The sequence below is a fragment of the Rhinoraja longicauda genome, chromosome 3 (genome assembly GCF_053455715.1).
Source record: "Rhinoraja longicauda isolate Sanriku21f chromosome 3, sRhiLon1.1, whole genome shotgun sequence".
In the NCBI taxonomy this organism is placed as follows: domain Eukaryota; kingdom Metazoa; phylum Chordata; class Chondrichthyes; order Rajiformes; family Arhynchobatidae; genus Rhinoraja; species Rhinoraja longicauda.
In genome coordinates, this window is record NC_135955.1 from 88,303,484 (window position 1) to 88,321,389 (window position 17,906).

Genomic DNA, 17,906 nt, shown 5'->3' on the forward strand with positions numbered 1-17,906 from the left:
TCATGATAGTTTGGAAGATGTTACAGTTTCTGCCTGCATGTACACAGAGGGACACTTGTTATCTATCCTTGGGTGCAGTCAGATAACCTACATAAACGATGTAGTGTATGAACTAGCTCAGGTTCTGATTGGAAGTGTTGACACCGTCACTTGCAGTAGTTACTTGGCTCTGCTTGAACGATTTGGCCTAACCATCGAGGCAGTGCAGTCGTTGGATGAGAAGATAACGGCTGCTGCTGAACACATGGAATTATCTCCATCTTGGAATCTCCTTGGAAATTGGCCGGAACAAGGTAACTGCACATTTGCTCTTCAGTTTACGGAATGTGACTTCATTTACTTGACTAGACTAGACAAATATCTTTAAAATGTTATAGTCAATAGTATTTATGGATGCCAATACCAAATGGCTTGATTTGCAAACACGTTTGCAAAAGATTGTGCCTTTCTCATTAATGAGGACTTAATATTTGTTTCTGATAAACTGATTCCTGAAATTTATGCGGGTTCAGTGTATCTGTATAATGTGAGGTTTGATGCAAAATAGAAGAAAAGATTCCATTAAATTAAGAAAAGATTAATCCATTTATTCATAATTTGTTCACAGAACACATTTGAACACATAAGTTCTAACGCTGCTTTTGGATGGTGTGGTGGGTGGGCTTTTAACATACACGGCTCTTTGCCAGTGCTCTCAATTTATGAATCTTGATTAGAATTAATCAATTAGATTTGTCGCAATGGATATTGGTTTGGATATCAATATGCAAGCCGTTCTATTTGGGCGCATCTGTTGAAGAATAGGTGGATATCGATTGTACAACTAATGAAGAAACGGAGGCATGTGGCAACAACTGCAGGGAGGCATTACCTAAAGCACGACTTCTATGTTTTTTGAAAGCTTGGTATTCATCATGATGGGGTTGAGCTGAAATGGCAGAAGATGATACAAACTACCCTCGGAGTGAAAAAATTGCCATGAGGTCCCTCTGAAATGTCTCCCCTCTCACAAGCCTGTATCCTCTTTATTTTAGCATCCTCTAACATGGGAAATCTTCTGGTTCTAATATAGTGCTGTAATAGAAACATAGAAACATAGAAAATAGGTGCAGGAGTAGGCCATTCGGCCCTTCGAGCCTGCACCGCCATTCAATATGATCATGGCTGATCATCCAACTCAGTATCCCGTACCTGCTTTCTCTTCATACCCCCTGTTCCCTTTAGCCACAAGGGCCACATCTAACTCCCTCTTAAATATAGCCAATGAACTGGCCTCAACTACCTTCTGTGGCAGAGAATTCCACAGATTCACCACTCTCTGTGTGAAAAAACCCATTCTCATCTCGGTCCTAAAAGACTTCCCCCTTATCCTTAAACTGTGACCCCTTGTTCTGGACTTCCCCAACATCGGGAACAATCTTCCTGCATCTAGCCTGTCCAACCCCTTAAGAATTTTGTAAGTTTCTATAAGATCCCCCCTCAATCTTCTAAATTCCAGCGAGTACAAGCCGAGTCTATCCAGTCTTTCTTCATATGAAAGTCCTGCCATCCCAGGAATCAATCTGGTGAACCTTCTCTGTACTCCCTCTATGGCAAGAATGTCTTTCCTCAGATTAGGAGACCAAAACTGTACGCAATACTCCAGGTGTGGTCTCACCAATGCCCTGTACAACTGCAGCAGAACCTCCCTGCTCCTATACTCAAATCCCCTCGCTATGAATGCCAACATACCATTCGCTTTCTTCACTGCCTGCTGCACCTGCATGCCTACTTTCAATGACTGGTGTACCACGACACCCAGGTTTCGTTGCATCTCCCCTTCTCCTAATCGGCCACCATTCAGATAATAATAGTTGGCTAGTGATCGCAAATGAGACTTTGTCCAAGGGTTATTTATTTTTCTAGTGTGGTTTTCAGATTCTGATTTTTGACTTAATTTAAAATGAGATTGCGCAATCAGTTAAAAAATCAAAACTGAGGTTTCTCATTTCAAAGTTGTTGCTTAGTAGTTTCAATTGTCCACCCTTTAATTGTTGATTTTGATAGTACAATAATTGCATGAGCAGCTTTGTAGCAAAGCAAAAAAACTGCCCATTGGATAGTTTCTACATTGGATTTCTATTTTGCCTCTTAAACTTTTCAGGTAATAAAAAGTCCACTTGAGTGCTAATATTTTTGCCACACAGTTTTTAGTTCCTAACCGTTCATCAAATATGTCTTATTTAATTTAAGTAATTCACAAGATACGTCATCGACCAACAATTTGTGGATTGCTTCTGTTTTGTAAAGTTCAAATTAGATATTTTTCGTAATGTGAGTACTGTGTAAATTGTCGAATGATTGTTTAAAATATCATTTTGAAGTTATTTGAACTGAGGCAGTAAGATAAACAAATGCCCTTCATGTTTTTCAGTCTGATAAAGTGTGTTGATCCATTGAGGTGATTTAGTTTATTACAAAAATATAGGCACAAATATTATGGTGTTTTTTTGTTCTCATGCAGTGAAATAATTAGTGTGCACTAATAATTATGGAAATCACTTTTGTCATGCGTCATTGCAATGTCTTTGCAATAAATATTTGGGTTTTGTCCAGAACTATTGCACAATTCTTTTTTGTTTCTGTCTGATTTTGCAATTTAATTAGGGCTGATTCAAGGAAACTAAGCAATTTGTATAATTTGTTGGCATAGTTAGAATGAAAGCTTTTTGGTTGTAACCATTCATGTATGGGTTGCATTCAAAGATTTAATTAATGCATCAATAATACCTCTTAAATGTTGCCAACAATACAGCGTAAAAGTAAGATGTAAATATATGGAAGTGCTTTAGAAGTTCTACAACTGCCTCACTGTACCCAATAATGTGCTGGGATTATATCCCAGTCCTATTTTTGGTAAACAGGCCAAGTGATTGTAGAAATGCCCACCTCAAATTGGATAACTCCAAGACTAAGACTGACTCTATGAATTGCTGAGAGCTCGGGTCTTAGATTGGTACAGAGTGGAGAAACAAGTGCTTTTCAGCTATTTTTGCTTTCCTGTTGGAATCTAGGAGTTTACGTTACCATGCATATATTTCACCTAACAGTATGCAGTTATTTAAAGTGGAAGAGAAACGATACATGGATGTCATCTTGCATTCAAGAGAGAGCTGGATAGAGCTCTTAAGGATAGCGGAGTCAGGGGGTATGGGGAGAAGGCAGGAACGGGGTACTGATTGAGAATGATCAGCCATGAGCACATGAATGGCGGTGCTGGCTCGATGGGCCGAATGGCCTCCTCCTGCACCTATTGTCTATTGTCTATTGTAGAACTGAATGAGCTTGATAGAAGATAGAACATGAATCTTCGGCCCACAATTTCTCTGTGATGAACATGATTGAAACTTATAAGATTAAGGGGTTGGATGCGTTTAGATTTTTTTTTTAGATTTAGAGATACAGCGCGGAAACAGGCCCTTCGGCCCACCGAGTCCGCGCCGCCCAGCGATCCCCGCACATTAACACTATCCTACACACACTAGGGACATTTATTTTAACATTTACCCAGTCAATTAACCTACATACCTGCACGTCTTTGGAGTGTGGGAGGAAACCGAAGATCTCGGAGAAAACCCACGCAGGTCACGGGGAGAACGTACAAACTCCGTACAGACGGCGCCCGTAGTCAGGATCGAACCTGGGTCTCCGGCGCTGCATTCGCTGTAAGGCAGCAACTCTACCGCTGCGCCACCGTGCCGTGCTAGAGGCAGGAAACATGTTCCCAATGTTGGGGGAGTCCAGAACCAGGGACCACAGTTTAAGAATAAGGGGTAGGCCATTTAGATCGGAGATGACGAAAAACTTTTTCAGTCAGAGAGTTGTGAATCTGTGGACTTCTCTGCCTCAGAAGGCAGTGGAGGCCAATTCTCTGAATGCATTCAAGAGAGAGCTAGATAGAGCTCTTAAGGATAGTGGAGTCAGGGGGTATGGGGAGAAGGCAGGAACGGGGTACTGATTGAGAATGATCAGCCATGATCACATTGAATGGCGATGCTGGCTCGAAGGGCCGAATGGCCTACTACTGCACCTATTGTCTATTGTCTATGATCCCAAAATAGACCAATCTCATTTACCTGTACATGATCCATATTCCTCCGTTCCCTGCATATCCATGTGCCTATCCAAAAAGCCTCTTAAATGCCACTGCCTCCACCACTATCCCTGGCAACGTTTTCCATGCACGCAACATCCTCTGTGTAAAAATATTAAATAAATCTGCCCCACAAATCCTTTAAAATTTGAGCCGCTCACCTTAGTTGTACTCTCAATTGATTGAGATGGAACTTTGAGTATAAGAAAATAACTGCAGATGCTGGTACAAATCTTCACAATCTGCTATCTTCACAATCTGCTATCCCAGCAATCTCCATTTTGGTCCAAGTCATTTATAGATATCACAAACTATGATCTCCTTGCTCTCTCAAGATTCTGAAAGCAAACGAAGAAATGTGTCAGAAAGAACTGCAGATGTGGGTTTATATCGAAGATAGACACAGAATTCTGGAGTAACTCAGCGGGACAAGCAATAGACAATAGACAATAGACAATTGGTGCAGGAGGAGGCCATTCGGCCCTTCGAGCCAGCACTGCCATTCAATGTGATCATGGCTGATCATTCTCAATCAGTAACCCGTTCCTACCTTCTCCCCATACCCCCTGACTCTGCTATCCTTAAGAGCTCTATCTAGCTCTCTCTTGAATGCAGCATCTCTGGAGAGAAGGAATGGATGACGTTTCATGTCGAGACCCTTCTTCAAAAGAAGAAATTTCTAAATGCTCTTAAGTCAGAAGTTGAAATGGAAAATATTTAAAACAATGGTTCACTCATACACATAACACCTCCCTCCCCTCCCCACTCCTCCCCTATCACTAATTCATACCTACTTACAGCCTGACTCCAGTCTGCAAAGACTGTACTCTTCCCCACCCACTCCTCCCCAATCACCACGTCACACCCATTTACAACCTGACTCCAGTCTGCAAAGACTGGGCCCTTGTCCACTACCCACACCCTCCTTGCTGCCCAACATCAGCCTGGCCACTTCTCCATCACTAACAATAGCAATTGAGGAGGTGGAGAAGCTATTCCGGATACAGAAGAGCCGGAATTCTCCAGGACCGAACAATGTTTCCCCCTCTACCAGCAAGCTCTGTGCCGAATAATTGGCACCAGTCTACACAGACATTTTCAATTGGTCCCTGCAAACTTCAAAGTCTCCACTATTGTTCCCGTACCCAAAAAACCAAGGATTGCTGGTCTTAATGACTGTTGCACTGACCTCTGTAATCATGAAGACCCTTGAATGACTTGTGCTGGCCCAGCTGAAAAATATCACAAACCCCCTGCTGGACCCCCTGCAGTTTGCATACCGGGCAAATAGATCAGTGGATGACACAGTCAACCACTTCATCCTCCAGCACCTAAACCGCCAGGAGACCTATGCAAGGATCTTGTTTGTGGATTTTAGCTCTGCATTGAAGACCATTGTGCCAGAGCTACCAGACTCCAAACTCTCCCAGTTGACTGTGCCTGAACCCCTCTGTCAGTGGATCATCAACTTCCTGATGGACAGGAAGCAGCATGTGAGGCTGGGAAAGCACATCTCGGACCCGCAGACCCTCAGCATAGGAGCACCGCAAGGCTGCGTACTCTCCCCTCTACTTTACTCTCTCTACACCAACGACTGCACCTCCACAGACTCCTCTGTCAAGCTTCTCAAGTTTGCGGATGACACAACCCTGATTGGACTGATCCAGGATGGGGAGGAATCTGCCTACAGACGGGAAGTGTCACAGCTGGTGTCCTGGAGCCATCGCAACAACCTGGAGTTCAATACTCTTAAGACAGTGGAATTGATTGTAGTCTTTAGGAGAGCTCCCCCTCCCCTCCCCCACTCACCATCAACAACACCACAGTCACATCTGTGGAGTCATTTAAGTTCCTTGGAGCTATTATCTCCAGGGACCTTAAACGGGAGGCCACCATCGACTCCACAGTCAAAAAGGCCCAACAGAGGATGTACTTCCTGTGGCTGCTGAGAAAACACAATCTGCCACAGGCAATGATGGTCCAGTCTTATACTACCATCATAGAATCTGTCCTCACTTTCTCCATCATGGTCTGGTTTGGCTCAGCCACCAAACACGACATCCGGAGGCTGCAGCGCATCGTTCGATCAGCCGAGAAGGTTGCTAGAAACATAGAAACATAGAAAATAGGTGCAGGAGGAAGCCATTCGGCCCTTCGAGCCAGCACCGCCATTCATTGTGATCATGACTGATCATCCCCAATCAATAACCCGTACCTGCCTTCTCCCCATATCCCTTGATTCCGATCCCTTGAGTCGATCAGCCATGATTGAATGGTGGAGTAGACGATGGGCTGAATGGCCTAATTCTACTCCTATCACTTATGACATGGCCTTATGACTTGTCATAATCATACTTTATTAGCTAAGTATGTTTTGCAACTCTGACTCTGAGATCAATGTGAGTTAATGTTATTGCACCGCATTCAACACCAAAAACATTTCACCTGAACGATCACCACCGTGATTGAATAGGGGAGAAGATTTGATGGGCTAAATGGCCGAATCCTGCTCCTACGTCTAATGGTCTTATGGTGATGGCCTATAGTGCCACAGAGAGATACAGCAGGGAAACAGGCCCTAAGTCAGCACCGACTTACAAGCTTAGAACTATGTTCCACGCTCTGTATCTTGCCCTTTACTTTAACTATTGTACTTGAGTTTGACGATTGTATTTGTGTTTGGTATATCTGAAGTGTTTGGATAGCATGAAAAACAAATCTTTTCGCCATACCTCGGTATATCTAACAATGATAAGCCTAATCCTAAACCCCATCTGCAAATTTGTTTTGCTGAAATTTCCAGTGTGGCGCGATTCGATTCAGGAAAGAATGTGGTGATGGTGTTCTCAGTTTTCAGTTCTGTAAAATTCCAGACATTATTTTAAGATATTGAATAAAATAGAAATTTAAGAATTGTTGCATGAATATATGGATTTCATGCATATTGAAGTGAACAATATAACTCTGCTTCACAAGGTTCCAATGCAGTTGCATCAGACTTTTTCTCATTTCTCATGAACATCATTGATCTGAAATTTTAACTCCATTTTCTCTCTCCAAGAGTCAAGTCAATAGTCTTTAGGTGTCATATATATTGACACGGAGCAATGACAATCTTACTTGCAACAGCTTAACAGGCCTGTAAGTGCAATACACACAGCTTTAAATATAACAATCAAAACTAAATAAATTAATAACCATAATACTAGTACAAAAACACAAAGTCTGCCGTGCAACCAAAGACAGTTCATACTGGGTCATAGTTGAAATTGGCGTAATGTATGTATATATATCAGATGTAGTTAAAATAGACATTATTGTGTAAATAGGTATATTCATATGATTGTAGTGAGTATATATGTAGTTATATATGTATTTTAGGTATTAGTTATTATAGATAATACTTGATAAATATTGATTAGGGAATGGGGGTAGGATTAAATAAATTCACACTTCTTCCTACTCCTTTTCGCACATGTAAAGACGTTAAGTAATGGATGAAATTCTTTGTATTTCTTCTGTTTTTTTGTTTATTTTGTTTTTTAATTGATGTCTTGCTATTGAGGGCGTGCAGCGTAGGTTTACTAGGTTAATTCCCGGAATGGCGGGACTGTCATATGTTGAAAGACTCGAGCGACTAGGTTTGTATACACTGGAATTTAGAAGGATGAGAGGGGATCTTATCGAAACGTATAAGATTATTAAGGGGTTGGACACGTTAGAGGCAGGAAACATGTTCCCAATGTTGGGGGAGTCCAGAACCAGGGGCCACAGTTTAAGAATAAGGGGTAGGCCATTTAGAACAGAGATGAGGAAAAACTTTTTTAGTCAGAGAGTTGTGAATCTGTGGAATTCTCTGCCTCAGAGGGCAGTGGAGGCCAACTCTCTGAATACATTCAAGAGAGAGCTAGATAGAGCTCTTAAGGATGGTGGAGTCAGGGGGTATGGGGAGAAGGCAGGAACGAGGTACTGATTGAGAATGATCAGCCATGATCACATTGAATGGCGGTGCTGGCTCGAAGGGCAGAATGGCCTACTCCTGCACCTATTGTCTATTGTCTATGTCTTTTAACATGTACGAAATAAAATGATAGAAAGAAAGAAAGAAAGAAAGAAATTGGAGTTGTGTAATGTTCGTATGGCTGACTGTTGCTGGAAGGAAACTATTCTTGAACCTGGTTGTCATGTTTTTCCACTGCTATTACCTAAGCATTTCCAGAATGTTCTTTTCAAGTAAACCTTCATCCTTATTTCATTTTCCTTTCCAGAGCTAATTCCCAGGGAAACCTTGCTACATGTTGCAGTGAGATTAGGCCTTTATAAATTCTCGCACTTTCTGCTGTGCAAACCTGGTGGAGTCCAAGCGGTTATGGCGCCGAATGAAGAAGGGGCAACACCTGTGGCCTTGGCAATGCAGAATGGAATGCAACACCTTGCTGAATATTTCAGAGAGTAAGTATCTGATGCAATGCGAGAAATATCCAATTATGTCATGTGTGTTCTCACCCACATTACATAAGTACAAATCAGTTTTCAGTTCTGTAAAATTCCAGACATTATTTTAAGATATTGAATAAAATAGTAATTTAAGAATTGTTGCATGAGTATATAGGTGGGTAGAAAATCGAAGATGCACAGCAAAATAGAGTAAAATGTATTGATTTGAGTGATGTTGCCTTGATGTTTAAGAATTGCAGTATTGGTTCTGTTTTCATCAGGATTAGCATGGGAAAGATAGACACAAAAATGCTGGAGTAACTCAGAGGGTCAGGCAGCATCTCTGGAGAAAAGGAATGGGTGACGTTTTGGGTCGAGATCCTTCATCGTTCATTTAGCATGGGAAGGTAGTTTCACTCGACATTGCAAATGAAGCTTTGACGGATTGATTGAATTTGTCCTCTTCCAACGATATCAAAATACTTCCACTGATCAATGCTTATCTCTTCAAGTTGCAAAATTGTCCCTAGTGTGTATAGAATAGAGTACGGGTTGATCGCTGGCCAGCACAGACTTAGTGGGCTGAAGGGCCTGTTTCCACACTGTATCTCTAAAGTCTAAAGTAAAGGGTCAAAGTGGGTGAGGGGAGATACAAAACCAAACACGGAGCTATTTGCAGTTGGATCAACACATCGGACACTCCAGCAATAGATCAGGTAAGCCTGGTTTCCTTTATCCAACGTTGAAGTAGGTTGAATTATAGACCACAACTTTGTTTTGAGTGGGCAGTGCATGAAGGAATCCTGCACGGGACTTTAATAAGACTTTATTTGCCATTAGACATTGTTGCATCTGGGCAGTGACCTTGAGCTCATCAATAGCACAGAGGACCTGTGTGGAAATAAAGTGCGAACGTAAAAGGTCATTCATGTAAAGTAAATAAACGTGCTCTGCCAAAGAATTTCTATCTTTGTAGAAACAATAGAAGAAAGACGACTGTTGTGCATGGGTGTATGCAAATCAGGTTTTGGTACAAGCTGAGGAAGGTGCAGGCAAACAAAAACAAGTACATCTGGTTCAGGGAATATGAGCTGTGATAGTTTGGGAATGATCACCTTGTTGGGAGTGTACTATGGGTCCCCAAATAGTCAACTGCTCAGATTAATGGAACTAATTTCTTCAGTCTGTTCATGAACTACATGATAGGACAAGATAATATTACTGAGCTGGACGGTGGAGGAGTCTTTGATGGTCAACAATTGCAATAATAGTAATTTTGATCAGGGCAAATTTCGTGATTTGCATAGTTGGTAATTTGATGTGTAAGATTCAAAATTTACAGGAAAATTTGACAGGAATTTGGGAGACATATTTCGAAAGACCTCTATAAAAGAGGCCTGTGGACTTTAACACTGCGAAGCCCGCGGTCTCTGGTAAGAAGAGGCCGACTCGGGAGCTCCGCGGAGCGTGTTTCAATCCGTCCCGACGCCGGAGTTTCGATCATCCCAACGTGAGGGCCTCAGACATCGGACAGTCGGCAGCAGCGACTGGGGATGGTTCAACAGCCCTGACCGTGGGTGAACAAAGAGGAAGATGTTTGAACTTTATTACCTTCCATCACAGTGAGGAATGTGGAACCCGCTGTGGTGGATGTTTATGTGAAATTTTATTTTATGTGGCTGTGTGTCTTGTTGCTTTTTACTTAGTATGTATGGCTGTATGGTAACTCAAATTTCGCTGTACCTTTGGTACATGTGACAATTAAATTGAATCTTGAATCTAAAGTGGCAAGTAGATAGAGGGGTAAAGAAGGTGTATGGTATGCTCGACTTCATTGGTTGGGACATTACGTATAAGAGGAACTCATTGCAGCTTTAAAGGATTTTGGTTAGGCCGCAGAAAAAATAGTTAAAGTTTCAAGTCAATGGCTTTGAATCAGGTCTGATTCACTCTACCTTTTTTTTTTAGCTATGCATATTTGACCATACACATTGATGCAACTTTATAGGATTTTGGTTAGGCTGCATTTGGAGTATTGGGTCCAGTTCTGGTCACCCCATTACTGGAAGGACGTGGAGGCTTTGGAGAGGGTGCATAAGATGTCTACCAGAATGTTTAGGAAGGAACTCCCGATGGTGGTTTACACCAAAGATAGACACAAAATGCTGGAGCAACTCAACGGGTAAGGCAGCATCTCTGGAGAAAAGGAATAGGTGACGTTTTGGGTCTCGACCCAAAATGTCACCTATTTCTTTTCTCCAGAGATGCTGCCTGACCTGCTGAGTTACTCCAGCATTTCATATTTTACCCGAATGTTGTCTGGATTAGAGGTACAAGGAGAGGTTGGACAGACTGGGATTGTTTTCTCTGGAATGCCGTACGTTGAGGCATACATAGACTACCGTGTTGACATTTAACTGGCTGTATTCTCTTCTTGGTTGCCCTTAATATACCTGTAGCTTCTTGTTGAGCTCAACTGCCAAAGCTAACTATTGCATTGTCATGGAAGGTAGACACAAAATGCTGGAGTAACTCAGCGGGTCAGGCAGCATCTCTGGAGAGAAGGAATGGGTGACGTTTCGGGTCGAGACCCTTCTTCAGACTGATGTCAGGGGGCAGGACAAAGATAAGATGTAGTAGGAGACAGGAAGACTAGTGGGAGAACTGAGAAGGGGGAGGGGAAAGAGAGGGACAGAAGAACTATCTGAAGTTAGAGAAGTCACTGTTCATACTGCTGCGGGGTGTAAACTGCCCAAGCGAAATATGAGATGCTGTTCCTCCAATTTGCGCTGGGCCTCACTATGACAATGGAAGAGGCCCAGGACAGAGAGGTCAGATTGGGAATGGGAGGGGGAGTTGAAGTGCTGAGCCACCGGGAGATCAGGTTGGTTAAGGAGGACTGAGCGGAGATGTTGAGCGAAACGATCGGCAAACCTGCGCTTGGTCTCGCTGATGTAGAGAAGTTGGCATCTGGAACAGCAGATACAGTAGATGAGGTTGGAGGAGGTGCAGGTGAACCTCTGACTTACCTGGAAAGACGGTGTGGTCCTTGGACGTAGTTGAGGGGGGAGGTAAAGGGACAGGTGTTGCATCTCCTGCAGTTGCAGGGGAAAGTACCTGGGGAGGGGGTGGTTTGGGTAGGAAGGGACGAGTGGACTAGGGAGTTATGGAGGGAACAGTCTCTGCAGAAAGCAGAAAGGGGTGGGGAAGGGAAGATGTGGCCAGTAGTGGGATCCCATTGGAGGTGGCGGAAATGTTGGAGGATATGTTGTTTACGACGGCTAATGGGGTGGAAGGTGAGGACAAGGGGGAGCTGCGGGATATCGAGGAGACCCTAGTGAGAGCCTCATCTATAATGGAAGAGGGGAAACCCCGTTTCCTAAAGAATGAGGACATCTCTGATGCCTTAGTATGGAACACCTCATCCTGGGTGCAGATGTGGCGTAGATGGAGGAATTGGGAGTAGGGGATAGAGTTGATACAGGAAACAGGGTGGGAAGAAGTGTAGTCAAGATTGCTATGGGAGATAGTAGGTTTATCATAGATGTCGGTCACTAGTCTGTCTCCTGTGATGGAGAATGCTTCCTTGGGTACAGAGATCAGCAGATTGTCCAACTTTGCATAAACCTTGTCATATTGGTTACACTGGTCCAAGTTGTGGACCATTTCAGTGGTCTTTTTGCAATGCATTTTGCATTTGAGTGCTTTTTGCAGTGGTAAAAGGACAACTGACTGACTGTTGTAAGAATTTCCAATAACATTCTGCTTCTCCTGGGCAGTGTTTAGGGATATGAAAACTTGAGGCTATAATTGCACTGCTATTAGACAATAGACAATAGGTGCATGAGTAGGCCATTTGGCCCTTCGAGCCAGCACCACCATTCAATGTGATTATGGCTGATCATTCTCAATCAGTACCCCGTTCCTGCCTTCTCCCCGTACCCCTTGACTCCGCTATCCTTAAGAGCTCTATCTCGCTCTCTCTTGAATCTCTCTTAATATCCCCTGGTTCTGGACTCCCCCAACATTGGGAACATGTTTCCTACCTCTAGCGTGTTCAACCCCTTAATAATCTTAAGATCCCCTCTCATCCTTCTAAATTTCAGTGTATACAAGCATAGTCGCTCTAGTCTTTCAACATATGACAGTCCCGCCATTCCGGGAATTAACCTAGTAAACCTATGCTGCACGCCCTCAGTAGCAAGAATATCCTTCCTCAAATGTGGAGACCAAAACTGCACACAGTACTCCAGGTGCGGTCTCACGAGGGCCCTGTACAACTGCAGAAGGACCTCTTTGCTCCGATACTCAACTCCTCTTGTTATGAAGGCCAACATTACATTGGCTGCTGTACCTGCATGCTTCCTTTCAGTGACTGATGCACTAGGACACCCAGATCTTGTTGTATGTCCCCTTTTCCTAACTTGACACCATTCAGATAATAATCTGCCTTCCTATTCTTACCACCAAAGTGGATAACCTCACACTTATCCACATTAAACTGCATCTGCCATGCATCCGCCCACTCACACAACCTGTCCAAGTCACCCTGCAACCTCCTAGCATCTTCCTCACAGTTCACACTACCACCCAGCTTTGTATCATCTGCAAATTTACTAATGGTACTTTTAATCCCTTCATCCAAGTCATTAATGTATATTGTAAGTAGCTGCGGTCCCAGCACCGAGCCTTGCGGTACCCCACTGGTCACTGCCTGCCATTCTGAAAGGGACCCATTTATCCCCATTCTTTGCTTTCTGTCTGCCAACCAATTTTCTATCCATGTCAGTACCCTACCCCCAATACCATGTGCTCTAATTTTTCCCACTAATCTCCTATGTGGGACCTTGTCGAAGGCTTTCTGAAAGTCGAGGTACACCACATCCACCGGCTCTCCCCTGTTAATTTTCCTAGTTACATCCTCAAAAAATTCCAGAAGATTAGTCAAACATGATTTCCCCTTCGTAAATCCATGCTGACTCGGAATGATCCCGTTACTGCTATCCAAATGCTCAGCAATTTCGTCTTTTATAATTGACTCCAGCATCTTCCCCACCACTGATGTCAGACTAACTGGTCTATAATTTCCCATTTTCTCTCTCCCTTCTTTCTTAAAAAGTGGGATAACATTAGCTACCTTCCAATCCACAGGAACTGATCCTGAATCTATAGAACATTGGAAAATGATCACCAATGCATCCACAATTTCTAGTGCCACCTCATTAAGTACCCTGGGATGCAGACCATCAGGCCCTGGAGATTTATCAGCCTTCAGTCCCATCAGTCTACCCAACACCATTTCCTGCCTAATGTGAATTTCCTTCAGTTCCTCCCTCACCTTAGGATCTCTGGCCACTAGAACATCTGGGAGATTGTTTGTATCTTCCTTAATGAAGACAGATCCAAAGTACGGGTTCAACTCGTCTGTCATTTCCTTGTTCCCCATAATAAATTCCCCTGCTTCTGTCTTCAAGGGACCCACATTTGCCTTGACTATTTTTTCCTCTTCACATACCTAAAAAACTTTTACTATTCTCCTTTATATTATTGGCTAGCTTACCCTCGTACCTCATCTTTTCTCCCCGTATTGGCTTTTTAGCTATCTTCTGTTGCTCTTTAAAAGAGTCCCAATCCTCTGGCTTCCCGCTCTTCTTTGCTATATTATACTTGTTCTCTTTTATTTTTATGTTGTCCTTGCCTTCCCTTGTCAGCCACGGGTGCCTCTTACTCCCCTTAGAATCTATCCTCTTCTTTGGGATAAATTGATCCTGCAACTTCTGCATTATTCCCAGGAATACCTGCCATTGCTGTTCCACCATCTTCCCTGCTAGGGCCTCCTTCCAGTCAAATCTGGCCAGCTCCTGCCTCATGCCTCTGTAATCCCTTTTGCTATACTGTAATACTGACACTTCCGATTTTCCCTTCTCCCTCTCAATTTGTAAAACTTATCATATTATGATCACTGCCTCCTAATGGCTCTTTTACCTTGAGTCCCCTTATCAGATCAGGTTCATTACACAACACTAAATCCAAAATTGCCTTCTCCCTGGTAATCTCCAGTACAAGCTGTTCTAAGAATCCATCTTGGAGGCACTCCACAAACTCTCTTTCCTGGGGTCCATTACCAACCTGATTTTCCCAGTCTACCTGCATGTTGAAATCTCCCATAACCACCGTAGCATTATATTGAAGACAGTTGTTCCTCACTCTTTCTGAGATAAACCATTCTAAAGAAAATCTAACTTTTGCCTGTTCCTGAGTCTAGCTTCTTGTATGAGAGGTTAATCATTGTGCATGATTGTGCTGAGAGGCAGGAGTTGGTGGCAGTGGTCAGTGAGTCCATTTTGATTGGGCTGTGGAAAGATGGAATGCAATGGAGATGAGACATAGATGCACCTGATGTCTTGCACTGCCTGTGGACTCACCTTTGGGTCAATGCTATTCAAAAAGGCAGTGAAGTGGAAAATTGTCTTACTCTGCTTCTCTTTCAATAGGCAATAGACAATAGGTGCAGGAGGAGGCCATTCGGCCCTTCGAGCCAGCACCGCCATTCAATGTGATCATGGCTGATCATTCTCAATCAGTACCCCGTTCCTGCCTTCTCCTCATACCCCCTGACTCTGCTATCCAGCTCTCTCTTGAATGCATTCAGAGAATTGGCCTCAACTGCCTTCTGAGGCAGAGAATTCCACAGATTCACAACTCTCTGACTGAAAAAGTTTTTCCTCATCCCCGTTCTAAATGGCCTACCCCTTATTCTTAAACTGTGGCCCCTTGTTCTGGACTCCCCCAACATTGGGAACATGTTTCCTGCCTCTAACATGTCCAACCCCCTAATAATTTTATACATTTCGATAAGATCTCCTCTCATCCTTCTAGCAGATGCTACCTGACCTGCTGCAAATTTTCTGTATTTCCTGCTTTATTTCAATAATGTAGAGATGAGTGGTGTTGGATTATCAAATCTGGTGCTCAGCTGTTTCCACCCACACAGTAGTAAAGTAGCCTTTAGCCACAGACGGCTGTGGAGGCCAAGTCAATGGGTATTTTTAAGGCAGTAATTGATAGATTCTTCATTTGTTAGTGTGTCTTGAGTTATGGGGTTGAGTGGGAAAGATAGGTCAGCATGATTAAATGGGGGAGTAGACTTGATGGGCTGAATGTCCTAATTCTGCTTCTATAACTTATGAACTTATGGTCTTTTGTTTTCTCTTCCTCAGTCTTCAGAATTCCCGCGTCACTCCCTCGACTGGAATTTCTAAGATCTTTGGTGACAGCTACATATTGCAGAAATGTCTTAACGGACCAACCACTTATATATTGACCATGGAGAACAACAGAAGGCAATCACTTGAGGCAGACATTCTACTTCTGCAGAGATACATGCAAGAGAATGCAGTAAGTTGCAAATGTTTGGCATTATTTGCAAAACGAAAGAAAATATAAGTATTGTGGTATCTTCCATGTGGTGTTGGCTATTCTTAGAAACTGTTTGCTGTGTGCTTCTGCATCTGTGAACAAGCTGGTATAGATCGGTATGTAGGCAAAGAAAGACAGTCACAAGATGCCGGTGTGACTCAGCGGGACAGTATTTGCAGTTCCTTCCTACACATATAGGCAAAGCAAGCATCAGTTCTGAGCACCTTGAAATAAACTATTATTCCTTCTTCTCATGACCTAGCTCTTCGACAAAGATTTGACAAATCTTTCTGAGTTGCACTTGTGTTTCGTGCTGGGAAATGTTCTTTGTTAATACTCCTGTGAAGGATCTTGTAAAGGTCAAGTTCTTAGAAACACTGTACAAATGCATTCATGAATTGATGTAGATCCCAGAACAAAAACTTGCTTTTATAATTGCCCTTTGATGTTTTAAATGATGAATGCCTGGATGCATATGGAAAATATTTTCAACTTTTATTTTTTCATGTTTGTAATTGTAGGATATTAGTGAAATATTATCCGACTTAACAAAGCTTGTAGAGTTAGTTCTGTCGCACATTCTGAACCCATTGGTGAATTTATGTTGTGTGGCCCATCTTCCGGCACCATTTTTCCTTGGAAATGAATGGGTGAGATGCACCAAGAACCGTCTGACATTGGCAGTGCCTCTGGCATTGATGCCATAAACATGTGGAAATTGTGCCCCTCAGCCTGTGATGAGAGTTGTAGTACCTTCAAAGATGTGCAAGAAATGGATCTTTTCCTTACGTTTCCTTAAATAGACTGTTGCTGCAGCTGATTTCTTTCAGCATTAGTGGGCGGCACGGTGGCGCAGCGGTAGAGTTGCTGCCTTACAACGCCAGAGACCCGGGTTCGATCTTGACTATGGGTGCTCTCTATACGGAGTGTGTATGTTCTCCCTGTGACTGCGTGGGTTTTCCCCGGGTGCACCGGTTTCCTCCCACATTCCAAAACGTACAGATTTGTAGGTCTTGTAGGAGAATGATCAGCCATGATCACATTGAATGGCGGTGCTGGCTCGAACGGCCAAATGGCCTCCTCCTGCACCTATTGTCTATTGTCTATTGTCTTTGGTAAAAGATTGTAAATTGTCCCTAGTGTGTAGGATAGTGCTAGTGTACGGGGATCACTGGTCGGCACAGCCTCGGTGGGCCGAAGGGCCTGATGTGAACTGTAGATGCTCATTTACCAAGGAAAGACACAAAATGCTGGAGTAACTCAGTGGAGCAGGCAGCATCCCTGGAGGACATGGATAGGTAACATTTCACTGGCTGTCTTTGATTTCTGTTGTCACCTGTTCATTGGCAATTTTTGAAATAAAGCAGCTCCTGATGTATGTGTGTAGGAAGGAACTGCAGATGCTTATTTACACCGAAGAAAGACATAAAATGCTGGAGTAACTCAGCGGGACAGGCCAGCATCTCTGGAGAGGAATGGGTGTTGTTTCATTACCGAAATGTTACTCATTCCTTCTGTCCAGAGATGCTGCCTGTCCCGCTGAGTTATTCCAGCATTTTGTGTCTAACCTGATGTTTTTGTTAGAACAATGCAGATGTTGGGAGGAACATGGCAAAAGTTGTCTTCTGGATGAGGAGCTTGTGTGCAATTTATCCTCCAGTGGACGGGTCAGAGGAAAGTTATGGGGAATTGTTTTTCTGCCTTTGCCTCTCCATATTTGGCATTGAAAAAGCAAAGCAGAGAGTAGAGAAGGTGAAACACACATGACGTATGGTAGCAGTAAGACTATTCATAAATCGCTCGCCAGCTATTTCGGGAAGACAATTTCAGGATTGACTAGGTCGTACCATATTTTGTAGAAACAAATTAAGGAAACAATAGTCTGCAGATTTGTTTAATTTAAGGTTAAATTCTTTTT

The 17,906-nt window shown here is 43.1% G+C and overlaps 1 protein-coding gene across 1 annotated transcript in view; it reads left to right on the plus strand.

Moving 5' to 3' along the window:
- Positions 1-205: 205 nt before the first annotated feature.
- Positions 206-17,906, plus strand: part of arhgef28a (Rho guanine nucleotide exchange factor (GEF) 28a) — a 242,372-nt gene continuing 224,671 nt past the window's right edge. Inside the window, exons 1-3 of the mRNA XM_078396613.1 lie at positions 206-293; positions 8,401-8,584; positions 15,790-15,967. Of these exons, the coding sequence (XP_078252739.1) occupies positions 245-293; positions 8,401-8,584; positions 15,790-15,967 (411 nt within the window). The 5' untranslated portion in view covers positions 206-244. The remainder of the gene's footprint in view (positions 294-8,400; positions 8,585-15,789; positions 15,968-17,906) is intronic.